We start from the raw sequence: 14900 nt of genomic DNA, 5'->3' as shown, positions 1-14900 counted from the left end.
ACCCGCAGAAAACCACCGCCCGCATATGAATTCCCCCACCAAATTACTGTGGCGGACGGGACTCCGGCGGACGGGAAGACCGTCTGCCGGTTTTCTGCTGGTAGGCAATCCGCCCGACTGCCTACCGGGCGGAAAAGCAGTTAATATGGTGGCATTGTCTGGTAGACACCGCCATCCATATTAGTATACAGGCGGGGTGTTTCCTTTCCGTGGCGGGAAAGGCAGGCGGTTTTCACCATTGTGGGCCTGTAGCGGGCCCCCAGGGATTCTGGGGGTAGGGGGTGCACATGGGGGGTACCTATGGTACCCCCTGCCTTTCAATGAACAACGTGGCAGGCACCGCGTGGTGTCTGTCACGTTGTGCATTGAAACGCACAACCTGCCTTTGTGGCATTGCGGCGGGCGGTGCCCTCTGCACCGCCTGCCGCAATGTTGCAGATGCGCCATGCGCCCGCTAGTGTGGCGGGCACATCCTAATTGGGAGTGCGGGACCGCCGCACACTCAGCGGGCAGTCCCGTTTCTGTCCGCTCACCATACTAATGGGGCCCTAAATTTTGCAAACGATATTAACGACTTCTATATTTTTTTTAATGATTTTTCTTACCTTAAATTCTATATTCTTGCCACAATATTCTTGCTCTCGATATTTCTGTGTCACGATATTCCCAACTCGATATTTGTGTAATTTGACATTTCCAACTCGATATTCTGTCTGCATACCGGTTGGTAGTTGCATAGGTGTTCTTGTTGTCAGCGCTGGCAAGGCAATGGGTCGTAAAAGCTGCAGTGGCCTCCTGGCGAGGGCCCTGGCACATATTTTATTACAAATTAAGTGCTGGCAAGTGCGGCATAAATGGAAAGAGGCACGATAGAAAAGGGGGGCTGCATTGGCAAATCATATCAAAACAGCTTCACTAAACAGCAGATATGGGCTCTAATGCTACTTATCGTCTCTTGCAAACCCACCTTACACATCCTTGTCGGTGGCTCATCCCTATAACACAAACAGCCAATAACTAAAGTTATTGACTGGCTGTGTAATGATGCATGAGTTGCAGTGACAATAAGGAGAAGTCCATGTTAAATTTCTGCCCCATTCCTGCGGTGCTTTTTGAAGTAAAGAATCTGGCCTGTAATCCCTGGGACATCTGACTTGATTCTGTGGAATATGGCACATTACAACACAATGCAATACATCGCGTGCCATTACAATGCGGTCGTTACAACGACCGCGTTGTTAGTTCGCGATGTATTACATAGCAAGTCTTTACAACGACTTCCAGTAAGGGGCACGCTAGACGTAGGAATAGTATTATATACTATTCCTACTCCAATTTACGCAACAGTAGGGAAGGTGTTGGAAATCATTTCCAATACCTGAGCGCCCTCTACTGGAAGTCATTGTAACGACTTGCAATGTGATTACATCGCATACTAACAATGCAGTCGTTGTAACGACCGCGTTGTAATAGCACGCGATGTAATGACAACGTTGTAAACGCTGTTTCCCGATTCATTGACCATCAGAAAACAGACACGTAGATGCAGTATCTTTTTGGTGCCCATCTCTTTAGGCGAGACTAATTGGAATGTGAACCAGTTGCATTCTGGTATGCCCTAAGATGATTAATATAACACAATATTTTTTGTGCTAGTTCATCATGTAGTACTAGTGGCATGACACAATAAATATGCCCTCCTCCCCCGCAGGTTATTAACAGTAGCCCCTAAGTTTCAAATGTATCCTAGATATTCATTGCTTTGAGTTGAATGGGGGCCCCTTGAAGGGTTTGTGTGCCGCATTACTTCCCTATATAGTATAATTTTGCTCATGAGTTTCTGAAAGCATTGGCATGCAAACAGCAAGTGTTTTATCCTTACATTCCAAGTGTAAAATTGATTGATTCCGAGACTGTTGGCATGATACGTTTTATGACCATAGCAAAAACACTATTTTGTTCTTTACATGTAATATTGCTGTAGATTTTGCAAAAAATCACTTTAATATTGTTAAATAGCGCTTTACATTAATTTTCTTAATATATGTCTGAAACTGATAGTTTCACTCAATTTTTCATTTATGTGACTTTTGTAACAAAGTCTTCTTCTGAAAAGTAGGTGTTTTGGATTTTTTCACATGGCAAAAGCCTGCACTTTTTGGACTAGTACCCTGTAAGATATATTTTCCTGTTTTCCAGGTTTAACTTCCGAAGTTTACGCTGGGCCAGAGCCATGATGCACGCGATCAGAGAAGTTAATAACAGGACGGATATTCTGCCCAATATAACTCTGGGCTATCAGATATTTGACACCTGCTTCACCATATCCAAAGCTGTGGAAGATACCTTGACGTACCTAACAGGGCAGAATGAAACAATGCCCAACTTTCGGTGTAGTGCTGGGGCGCCATTGGCCGCAGTTATTGGAGCTGGTGGATCAGCCTTGTCGATTGCAACCGCGAGAATCTTTGGCTTGTACTACTTCCCACAGGTATGTTCAGTGGAAAACACACAAACTTTGCTTTTTTAGATAAATGTTACCACTGAATTTGTTTGCTGCTTAGCTTGTTAATAGTAGTATTCTTGTAAGAAGGCTTTATATTTACCAGTTAAATTCACCATGCATGCCATAGTTTTTTTTATAGGCATTTGAAAAGTATGACATACATTGCAAAAGATGCATCTCATGAACAACTGAGCAGTAAACAGAAGAAAAAAAGAAACAAAAAAGGGGGGGGGGGAAGGGGAGGGGAGATAAGGGTTGCTGTCATTGACATCATCTGTAGTATAAAGAGCATTACAGGCGTCAATTTAATAGTGCATCTTAAACCAGCATTAGCACATATTCGTCACATATATCATCCTGAGATAAAGGGCAGGGTGCGAATATCTTGGTCAATTTGGACCTGTTCTATAGGGTGTCGCCAAAGGAACCGACGCATCACCATCCCTGTGAGTAAGGAACCGACGCATCACCTTCCCTGCTTATGAGGAACTGATGCATTGCTGTGCTTTCCGGTATTCACCTGCCCTGTGCCTGTTTTCGCCTTGTGATTTTGTTGCATCCCAAGTACTTTTTACAAAGAGTGACACATCCATAGTTTCATATGGACTGAACTGTTTTTACCTTTTAAAAGTGTTATTTTGATGTATAAATGTTGGATTTTTGTAGTTTTGGTCGTGTTTGGATTAGCTAACAATACTTTATTCTTTTAAACTGGTATGGTGTTCATTTGTAGTGTTTTCACTGTGTTACTGTGTGTGTTATGTACAAATACTTTACACATTGCCTCTGAGATAAGCCTGACTGCTCGTGCTAAGTTACCAAAGGGATGAGCAGGCGTTATCTTGGGTGTGTAATCCACTTACCCTGACTAGAAGGAAGGGTCCCTACTTGGACAGGGTGCAACCCACTGCCAAATAGAGACCGCTACACACCTTTCAGTGATTTTTGGGAGTAAAAGTAGGTTACAGATCAGGCAATAGTTCTTGAGCTCATTAGTATCTGCAAAGGATTTTTGAGGAAAGGGGTGACTTGTCCAGTTTATAGGCAGTCAGGAAATGTTCTTTGGCTGAGAGAGAGATTTATTTTCCCCTGAGGAGCGATGCCTGTATAGAACATGTCTGACAACATCACGCCCGATGTCTGACGTCTGACGTCGCAACGTTTTGGTTGACGTCTTCCGGGTGTTCTTCCTTATCATCCGGCACTGCACGCAGCTGCTTTATCACCGGGATCACGAGTTGGACCGCTGTAGGTTTTCACGTGGATGGCACATCTTGATGAAGTAAGTGTATGCCAGTTGAACCCCGTGGCCTTGCTCGAGGGTTGGAGATGTGGTTTACCTTCTCTTTTTTTGTCCATTTCTTTAGTGTGTGACTACAGATGTCCATCCCCCACAGGAATCAATGCGCCTGCATACTAGCTACTCATTAGTAATATCATGATTACGACCCTTTTCTCTGCCATGATTGTGTGTGGTTCTATTTTTATTTGTTGGTAGTTTGGAAACATTACAATGCATCTTTCTGGAACGTGACACATCCCCCCTTATGCATGAAAGGTGGTGGCTCGTCTTTTAACCTTTTATATGAGGTTCCTTTAAATGTGCATGTGTTTTCACCCCACTTTACACCATTTTAATAGAAAGGCACGGATACATATGTATATATTGGGAGGATACACTCTCGCCCTTGAGCTGGTCTTTGGGAATAGATTCTGAAATGGCCAGTTGGCCATACTCTGCACTGCACAATGGAAATAAGGGAACAGAGATATTGGTGTTCTTTCAACTAGCTGCATAGTACATGCTAATATCTTACTGCTTTAAATGTTTTTATGCTCTGTTTTGTTTTCCTGATTCTAATATGTTGGTGTGAACCATAAGTACAGTATTACCCCTGCACTGACAGCACACCTTAGGGTGTGTGCGGATATTTCACGAGGCCCTTTAATTTGGTCCCATTGCACCGTTTGGCCCTGAAGAAAGCCTTCATAGTTGCTTCGTACGGCTGAAACATGTAGACCACTAGTTGGATATTAAAGATCAAACCAGTCTTGGTAATATCCACCTTTGCTTTTTAACCTTGTCCTAGGACCTCTATAATAAAATTGCTCTATTTCGACGGAGGATTCTAGAGGCATTTTTACTCGCACCTTCACTTTCCCTTCACAAAAAACCACCTGCTCCGCTGTAATCAGGCATCGAAGCACACCTGGGTTGCACTTGGTAGCCCTGGTGGGAGCCCGATGATGAAGCATGCCACTAACTAGGTTGGTGTGTGATGGTTCTTTTTAAAACCTATTGTTTTTTTTCCCTGTCTTTCCTGGAAACAGGTTTGCAGTTTCTTACGATTCCCCTGTAGGATCTGCCCCTTTTGTTGCTCTGCTGTGTATTTTAAGGAAAAGGACTTACCTTTGTATTTCCTCTCTCTCCCTTTGTTTCTTATGAGAGAGAGATTCACCAATTGTGTCCAGTAGGGGAGCATGGGAACATAAAGTCTTTGTCAATTTTACTCAGGATTTGGTCTACAAAGTGGTTTGAGGGTTTGATGTTCATGATAATTTTGAGTAAGTCTTCCTCCCAAATTATGTTGTCTTTGGATTTGCATACCAAGGGAGGGGTAGGATAGACGTCTTGACATAAAAGCGATTTTACTTTGGATTCTAAGAACTGTAGAAACTCTTCTGCTTTCGGTGGTTGTTCATCAAATTTGAAAGGTATGGATGTGAAGGGGCTGTTGGCAGATTTAAACAGATCATGGAGTTGCTTCAGTTTTTCTTGGCTGAGTCTAGGAGGGCACTAAAGCGGTTCCATTTCTCACAGACAACATGTCTTGTGCACAGGCATCTTGCAGTTTGGAGACATTTGAGGTTAGTGGTGGAGGATGACAGTCTCCATTTCCTCTCTAACAATTTTAAGGCTTTCCTTTCCTCAATGAAGTCCGTGGTGAACAATGGGAGCTGATGGATTAGGTTGTTTCGTTTTGCTTTGGAGCGGAGCTACATCATCAAGCAGAACAGAAAGACATTCAAAACTTTTTAGAGGTCAAGCCATTGACATCTGTGATGGGGCTGATCCGAGGTAGTACCTTCTAAGCAGTGTTGCTAAGAATAGTGATAACCACGTTCCTGTTGTCTCAAAACCAGGTAATTGCTCCTTTCAGTTGGCCCATTGTCATGGTGTGAGAGAGCTGTATGGTGAAGGAAATATGAAAACAATCATTATAGTCTACCAGTATGGAGTCATTCACGAAGAGCATATCTTCTTATGAGATTATGAGGTCTAGTGTAGAACCTTTTGTGTGTGTTGGTTTTAGATTATATTGGATCATAATATTTCTGGAGAGAAATGATTTACTGCAGAATCTTCTGTGGTGCCCCAGTGCAGATTAAAATCTTTAAAAAAATAGATCACTTTGTCCCTTTGGGTTGTTAGGTCATTTAAAAGGTCCCTGAATTCCTTTGACAAAGGCTGTGTTATCACCAGGTGGGTGGTAGATTGAATTTATTCTGAAAAGGTAATTGTGTAATACAGTAGATTCAGAGTGAAGCATTGGACATAATAAAAAATGCCATTAGTTATTTCCTTGCATTGCAGTGAGTCTCTGAAGATGGCTGCGATACATCCCTCAAATTTGCCTATGTGGTCCTTTCTGATGACAGAGTAATTTGGAGGAGGTTGAAGATCACATGTGTTGTGGGATGTGTCATTGAACCAGAGCTCTGTAAAAATTAAGAGAGATCAGCACATATTGTGGAGCATGCAGCATAAAGCTGAGGTAACTAATTTGGTGTCTGGGATGTCAGGGGCTTTGGCCATGATAGGAATAATATTTCTGTAAGCCGCTGTCAGGTTTGGGCAGGGTAGGTGTTTGCAATCCTGCCACTTTCACGTGTGCTGCATAAAGCAGCACCCATGAAAGTGGCAGAATTGCATTTTAGGATTGTTTGTGTGCAGGAAGGGACACCTTCCTACACATGAACAATCCTCCCCTGCACGCAGACACCCTTGCACTCTGGTCTAAGGGTGCCTGCGTTGGCGCTAAGTTGTTTAACTTTGCGCCATTGCAGGGGGAAACGCAAGTCTGCACCACATTCTTGTAAATATGGTGCATCCTTGCGTTTTTGAAGTGACGGAGTGTGTTGTTAAGCCAAGGAGGCTAACGACGCACTCCGTCACTTGATCGTACATATCCCCCAGTGTGCCTTCAGCAAGGAGGTAGACAGTCTAAGAGAGAAGATAGTCTAGAGCTTAGATTTGATATAGTATCACTCAGCTGGAAGAATTTCAAATTTAGGGGGATATGTACAAGGAAGTGGTAGAGCATGTTGTTAGCCCCCTTGGCTTAACGACACGCTCTGCCACTTCTGAAACGCAAGGCTGCACCATATTCACAAGGATGTGATGCAGCCTTGTGTTTCCCCCTGCGCTGGCACTAAGTTTAGAAATTTAGCGCCAACGCAGGCACCCTTCAACCAGAGTGCAAGGGTGTCTGCGTGTAGGGGAGGATTGTTCATGTGTAGGAAGGTGTCCCTTCCTGCACATGAACAATCCTAAAATGCAATTCTGTCACTTTCATGTGTGCTGCTTCATGCATAGGAAAAAACAATCAAAAACAAAAAAAAGCTATCCTGGCTGAAGAGGGGTGAAACCCCGAAACCGGTCCTAGGATGCTTGTTTCCGGTCCAGGGAGGACCTGGCTTGGCAGTTCGGGCTGGACTGTTCCCATGAGGTACAGGGTCAAGACTGATTTGCATATGGCCAGGTCTAAATTGGGGTGGGGTGGTGAGCAAAAGAATGATGGATTTAACCCAGATCTCTTGACTAGGGGTGAATGTTTTGATTTGTTCTGCATTCCGTCCATCAATTGTGTGTCTTTTGCTTTCTCGCCCTAAGTGCGCCAGGTATGCTCAGACGTGAGTCCTGGGCTCACTGTGCCACTGGAATCAAGCTATCCTGGCTGAAGAGGGGTGAAACCCCGAAACCGGTCCTAGGATGCTTGTTTCTGGTCCTGGGAGGACCTGGCTTGGCAGTTCGGGCTGGACTGTTCCCATGAGGTACAGGGTCAAGACTGATTTGCATATGGCCAGGTCTAAACTGGGGTGGCATGGTGAGCAAAAGAATGATGGATTTAACCCAGATCTCTTGACTGGGGGTGAATGTTTTGATTTGTTCTGCATTCCGTCCATCAATTGTGTGTCTTGTGCTTTCTTGCCCTAAGTGCGCCAGGTATGCTCAGACGTGAGTCCTGGGCTCACTGTGCCACTGGAATCAAGCTATCCTGGCTGAAGAGGGGTGAAACCCCGAAACCGGTCCTAGGATGCTTGTTTCTGGTCCAGGGAGGACCTGGCTTGGCATTTCGGGCTGGACTGTTCCCATGAGGTACAGGGTCAAGACTGATTTGCATATGGCCAGGTCTAAACTTGGGTGGTATGGTGAGCAAAAGAATTGTGGGTTTAACTCAGATCTCTTGACTAGGGGTGAATGTTTTGATTTGTTCTGCATTCCGTCCATCAATTGTGTGTCTTTTGCTTCATGCATAGGAACTTAGGTGCATTCGTAGAGAGTAATTTCTTATTAATGTCAGAAAAGGGCATCTGGATATATGAGAATGTTTTCTTTAACACTTCATCCTAAAATTGAGTGGATTGGATCTAGACACAGTATACAGGAAGAAGGTAGAGACTGTGAGGCCAATGTGGGATGATGTTGGGATGATGCCTGAGAGAAGAGGTCACTGACCTAAGCAACTCACTTATTTCCAGTAGTAGGAAATCAGTAGTAAGATCAGCAAAAATAAAAATAGGTTCACAATGTCTCTAATAATATAATGCATAGGGTGGCCTCTGAAAAGTAGTTTTCTGAAAGTAGCATGAGGGTGTGTGACCCGCATACCCTTGTGTAGGAGAATGAGGGCATACCAGGAGATGGACAGTCCATGCCAGTCCATTGACCTCATGACCACTATACTTAACGTTCTCTGCATTCTGTTTATTCAGTTAGTATCCGCCTGCAGTCTTCTGAACCCCTAAGAGGCCCTAAACTATCACCAGAATACCCCTCAGAGAAAAGGGCTGTGCCAACAACGCTACTCCAGTTAGCCTCATATGTTCAGGCTGAGTGAATGATGCCCACAGTGATCACCCCACACATCTGCTGATATCCGCACCAGGGGGGCTCACATCTAGTAGGGCAGTCCTTCTTATCCTGTGCTATCCAGGCATCCTGGCTGTCCATTCCAGTAATCCTCACTACTCTGGGTCTGCTGCCTTCCGCTTATTCCCAGTCAGCAAGAAGGCCCTTCAGGTACCACAGTCACTCCTATACTCCCTCTATGGGTCTCTGGGTGAACCTAGAGCCCCCAGGAAGATCCATAGATCCTCCTCACCTCAGCAGTGGTGACACCACACACTCCACAAGCTCATTCTTCAGCTGTGACTGCTTATTATGGCACCACCATTGTCATGGTCCCTAGGCCACACTCCCACCTCTACTCAAAATCACTGCAGCCCTTACTTCCGCCAGCAAAAGACACACAATTGATGGACGGAATGCAGAACAAATCAAAACATTCACCCCCAGTCAAGAGATCTGGGTTAAATCCATCATTCTTTTGCTCACCATGCCACCCCAGTTTAGATCTGGCCATATGCAAATAAGTCTTGACCCTGTGCCTCATGGGAACAGTCCAACCCGAACTGCCAAGCCAGGTCATCCCTGGACCGGAAACACGCACCCTAGGACCGGTTTCGGGGTTTCACCCCTCTTCAGCCAGGATTGCTCACTTTCTTGAATGGCTTTAAAGAGGATTCAGCCAATTTTAAACATCAAACGCTGCTCCACTGGGAGCCAGTGGAGATCTTTAAGTAGCGGGGTGATGTGACATCTTCTATCCTTAAGATGGATGATTCGGGCTGCTTGATTCTGAATCAACTGAAGACGGTATCTCAGATATAATGGAATGCCAAGATAGAGGGCCTTTCCATAATCTATTTTTGATAGGATAAGGGCAATCACAATTTGAGTACTGGCCTCTTTACTAAAGAAACGTCTGATCTTGCACAGTTTACGGAGTTGGACAAAACAGGCAGAAGTAACTGCGCAAATTTGGGCATTCATAGAGATGTCAGAGTAAATGTGAAGGCCCAAACTCTTGATCACTGGTTTAGGGATTGGGGCCGCACCTAACTCAGGGGGCCAGTGGGAGAGTGTCCAGTGAGTAAGTTTATTGCTCGGAATAATTATCTCAGTTTTTTCAGAGTTATGTTTTAGTTAGTTCTTATCAATCCAGGTTTTTACATACATCATAGAGCTCCTAACAAAATCTTTGCATTGGGTGGAGTTCTCCAGAGTGAAAATTAGCTGCAAGTCATCGGCATAATTAAAGATCTTTACCCCCATCTGCTGAAGACTCGAGATTAGGGGACGAATGTAAATGTTAAAAAGGATCGGCGAAAGGGAAGAACAATGAGGGACGCCTCCGCTCATTTCACCAGTATTGGATTTGTAGGGCCAGAGCTACACCGATTGTTTGCAGTCCTCTAAAAAGGACCCAAACCAGTCCAGTGCTGGGCCCCCAAGACCCACTGCGGTAATACGGTCCAACAAAATTCTGTGGTTCACGGTGTCATATGCCACAGACAGGTCAAGGAGGATCAGAACCTTAGTGTGATCAATGTCTGCCTGTACTTTAAGATCGTCCAAGACGGATAGGATCACAGATTCGGTGGAATGTGCAGGGCGAAAGCCTGCCTGGTGGGTGTCCAGAAACTTGGACGCTTCTAAAAAGGAACTAAGACAGTTTGCAACGTGAGTTTCCAGTAACTTTGCTGGAAACTGGAGCAATGATATAGGTCTATAATTTCCCAGCTTTTTAGGATCTACACCCTGTTTTCTTTTAAGTGGAATGACTACTGCTTCCTTAAAAGATGATGGTACTATTCCATGGGACAGGGAGAGATTAAGGAGCTCAAGAATGGTATCGGGGAAGGCCGATAGATTGCTTACTTTATATTAATGGGGCATTCCTCCTTAGGGGAGCCAGATTTGACCTTCACTACCAATTCCATAAAACGTTTCCTGTCTAGCATAGGAAAGGTATCGAGAGAGGAAGGATTGGAAGGAACCACGCTGTCTTCAATATTATTATTGTTACAGACAATGGAGTTTTGAATTTTTCTATTTTTTCCACGAAGAAGGAGTTCAGGTCGTTGCATAGTTCCTGAGTGGCCTTAACGGATTGAGCCACGAGGCTCGGATTGGAAAGTTCTTTCACAATCCTGCTAAATTTCCATAGAGCTGTTGTCAGAGTTGAGTACTTTATTAGTGAAGAATGCTCTTTTGGCCTCCACAATAGCTATTTTGTACTCATGTAATTTTGCTATATATGTCGTTTTAGCCTCTGTTGAGTTCAATTCCCGTCATTTCCGTTCGGCCTGGCGTACATGAAGTTTTAAAGTTTCCAACTCCTTAGTGAACCATTTAGACGCTTCGTGTTGCCTAAGGCGAGAGTTTTTGGTCTGAAGGGGAGCATGGATGTTAAATGCCTTCCTTTGCCAATTGGTGATCTCTCTTTCCCTGTTGTCTAAATCTCCTTCGGGGGCAACCTGCTAACAGGAAGGAGTGCTCTCAGGTCGACTTGATTCCAATTTCTAAAGGTGCTTCTTGAGTGGGATAATTGTTTCAGTAATAACAAGTTATTCAAGTTGAAACTAATGATATAATGATCAGACCATGGGCATGGTTGAGTTACCAAGTTGTTAAGAGTAACATTAGTAGACCACACTTGATCAAGAGTATGGCCTCTAATGTGCGTGGGGGAATGAATATGTTGGGTGAGGTTGAGGCTGGTGAAGGACTCCGTAAGTTCCTTAGGCAGGGTTCCCTCATCTACTTCATTAGCCCAGTAGTTCAGATCACCTGCAACCAAAACTTTATCGTAATCTGTGGTCAAAGATGCAATAAGATTTGCTAGAACTTTGGGGAACTCAGGCATCGATTTGGGGGGTCTATACAATACCACACATAGTAGAGTACTGTTGTGATCCTAAAACTGTGCTTCTTTGGGGGGCAGTTAGAAATAGGGTCTTCTTCCTAATGCTGCAGACCTCTGGTTTCTCAAAGTAAAACACAGCCCTACCTGAGCAGAATTGCTAGATCTGGCGCTGCCTGGGGCCATGAAATTTCATTTAAATAAATTTAATATTGGAGATTCGTGCTGAAGCCTCTGATGGTCTGGGTACCTGGATAAGAGATGAGTAGTGCACAGCAATACTTCCCTTCTACCACTCTGCACGATGACAGCAGCACTGCTATCAGTCAGTGATTCAACTATTTATAAAAGTAGGCTTCTGCATTGTTGAAAATACACTATTCTGTATGCATGACTTCCATGGAGACCCATTAGTGTGATTGATTGGATTCTAAATCCAGTAATTCACAGCTATGACTTAGTAACAGAACTTGCTAACCACATCACATCATAAAGGAGCTTCAGGCTGCTCTGCGAAGGCTCTCTGAGAGCATGCATGTATATATTTATGTATGGCTCCACCATTACTTCTATGCCCCTGCGTAGGAATGTTTAAAGTAGGGACAAATCATTTTGAGGGCCAATATAACATAAAATTAGACATGGATAAAAAGTGAACATCACAGACAACTCGATCTTCTCTTATGTTTTCTTTTTGATATACTTCAAAACCCCATGGTGAAAAACATACCCGTAATTAACTATTACCCATTTATAATTCAATATATAATCAATAACCCAGGCAAGATGAAGTTTTAACCATCCCTGTGCCAAGCTCAACCATTCAGTATTCTTCCCTGCCTCCTGCTGCTTAACTATTTATATGACTAGGTGTGGACGGATGTATTGACAACACGATGGATAGGTGGGCATGGATGTAGAGATGGTTATTGTTATGTAGCTGCTGGTTATCAACTGCTTCTTATGCATATATTTAGTATGTTTAGGCTCTGTCTCTCAAATAAACTGCCTGTCTCCTGTGTGTATCTGTTTCCCAACTCTCTCTTACGCTTTCCTTTATTGTTCTCTCCTCTGCCTCACTTCTTTGTCTACCTGTGATCACCATTATTTCTCTCATCACCTTTCTCCTCACTCCTCTCACTCAATGAGTAAACACATGTACAGGCCACATATAAGGTAGCTTGCATCTGGTTCTCTGCTGTGTGTTGCCTCCCTTTGTGCAGAATGAAGAAATCCTGCCAATTTTAAGTAAGGCGGAGGCAGAAGCGACCATACTACCATTCAGATGATGATATTCTGACACCTTCCCACAATTGCCAATCAAATATTTACCATGTAATAATCAGATAGTGGTACTCACCGTCCACTCTTCCTGTGGTCTGGAGAGTAAAGACAGAATCGGGTGGTGGGACATACCTTCTCAGCGCTGGCATTTGCCACTTGTCTCAACCTCCCTCAGTCTCATGGAATACCCTTGGGGAGATCCCTGGGATGCCATGTGTGGTACACTATGGGGGAATAGAATCCCCAGAGATTCCCAGAACCTGGAGGCTTGCGGTGGAGATGGCTAACATCCACTGATTAGACATTTTGGTAATCCTTGGGACTAACTTCCATGAGATGTGTCTATTGTCAAAAGGAGAGCCCTGAGGAGTCACTCGCTGGTAGGACACATATGTGGTAGCAGTAGGAGAGCACCCTGAGCAACTCTTTGAACACAATTTTTCAAAAACAGCTTGAACAAATTTACACCACTTTTTGCTAATTTGGTGCAGTTCCATTTTATGCATTTTTGCTGTATTGATGACAGACAGCTAGGAATAATAACCACGAGGCTCTAATCGAATCTAGAGAGAAAGAAAAAGTAGAGACTCTCAAATGTGTAACCACCTATACACCGGATTCAAACAGAATCAGGAACGTGCTAAAAAAATATTGGGGTATATTGAAAACAGGGTCCCTTGAGCTTAACATTCCCAGATTTGCATTTAAGCGCACGACAAATCTCAAAGATATGCTAATACATACGAGACCTATGCCACAGAAAGTGACTTCACAATGGCAATTGTGGGACTTGCCGCCAGTTCAGGGCCATTTCCCTTACGGGACCTGCACAGTATGTGCATTTACTGAAGTGACTAAAACAATAATTTTCTCAGACTCCTTCACATGGGAAGTACGTTCTCACACGAACTGCAATACATCCAATTGTATCTATATGATTACATGCCCATGTGACCTCAGGTATATAGGTATGACCACCAAACCTGTGAAAACGCGCATCACGGAACACCGCAGTAATTTCCGGTGTCATAAACTTAACACGAAAATGTGTACACATTTTAACCTACTGCAGCATTCACCTGACTCTCTATGATGGGTAATACTAGAGGCACATCCCAAGATTAGTAAGGGGGCCCTGTTTATGGAAGAACAGAGATGGGTCTACCGTCTGTCAACCAATACACAAGGGTTGAATGAGGAAATTCCTTGGCGTACACTTAACACTCCCATAGGCCAATAATGCTGAATCCCCATTCACTTTACAACATGCACACTAACATCTTAGCATGTATGAGCAAGGGTTAGATAATCCCTCAACCATGGACATCACCATGACTCCTTTTGACACCTTGGAGGTTTATCACATACTGAGTGCCCTCTGTTATGATCATACAGTAACCCACAGGAATCATCTTGGAGTCCTGGTACATTTTACCTAACCTCACCATGACTACCTATGCCACCTTGGAGGTTAATTACATACCAAGTGCACTCTGTTATCATCATTTTACCTAATCTCTTTAAATATGGCTTGGCTAATGGATTGCAACTTCTTTTTAATTTAATATAGGGCAAAACATGAGTTATCGCCACTAGACTTAGTTGGAGCATAATAGCAACTCCACACCACTCAAATATGGCGGTTCCCATGATCAGGATTTCACGTCATCCAAGATGGCCCCCACTGAATACCGGTTTCTCTCCTATGACTTTAGTGGTCTAGTGTGGACTGCAAGTCAACCGGGAGTTTCCCGCCAATTCAGGCTGAGTCACTTCCAGTATTTAAACAGGTCCACAATCCTTCCCAGTACCTCCCGATCCCGGCAGAAGTGGGTAGGCCAGAGAGCCTGTTGCTGATTCAGCAAACGTGAGTACCATGTGTCCGATAACGCTGTGCTTTTCGGGTTACACTTTGCCCAGAGCCTTCGCAATTCTCCTTAATGTTGGGGTTTTCTTAGCTACTCTGCAACACGCAAGCTCATCTAAAGTTAGTTTGGTTTTCATTATGCACAGTTTACCGAAACAACGAGAGCTTTTGTACACCCAGCGTGGACCCATTATCTATGCAGTTGTTGTCCGTTTACTTAACATATATTAAGGGCTGCCTCTCGTTTACGTTT

The 14900-nt window shown here is 44.0% G+C and overlaps 1 protein-coding gene across 1 annotated transcript in view; it reads left to right on the top strand.

Annotated features, from left to right (window-relative positions):
• The window catches only part of LOC146785585 (vomeronasal type-2 receptor 1-like), a 441438-nt gene that overhangs the window by 241471 nt on the left and 185067 nt on the right, over positions 1-14900 (top strand). The window contains exon 2 of the mRNA XM_085634771.1: positions 2200-2491. Coding sequence (XP_085490897.1) covers positions 2200-2491 — 292 coding nt within the window. The remainder of the gene's footprint in view (positions 1-2199; positions 2492-14900) is intronic.

This window comes from Triturus cristatus, chromosome 11, assembly GCF_964204655.1.
Source record: "Triturus cristatus chromosome 11, aTriCri1.1, whole genome shotgun sequence".
In the NCBI taxonomy this organism is placed as follows: Eukaryota; Metazoa; Chordata; class Amphibia; order Caudata; family Salamandridae; genus Triturus; species Triturus cristatus.
Note: the sequence above shows the minus strand (reverse complement) of the source record. Positions and strands in the feature narration are given on the sequence as shown.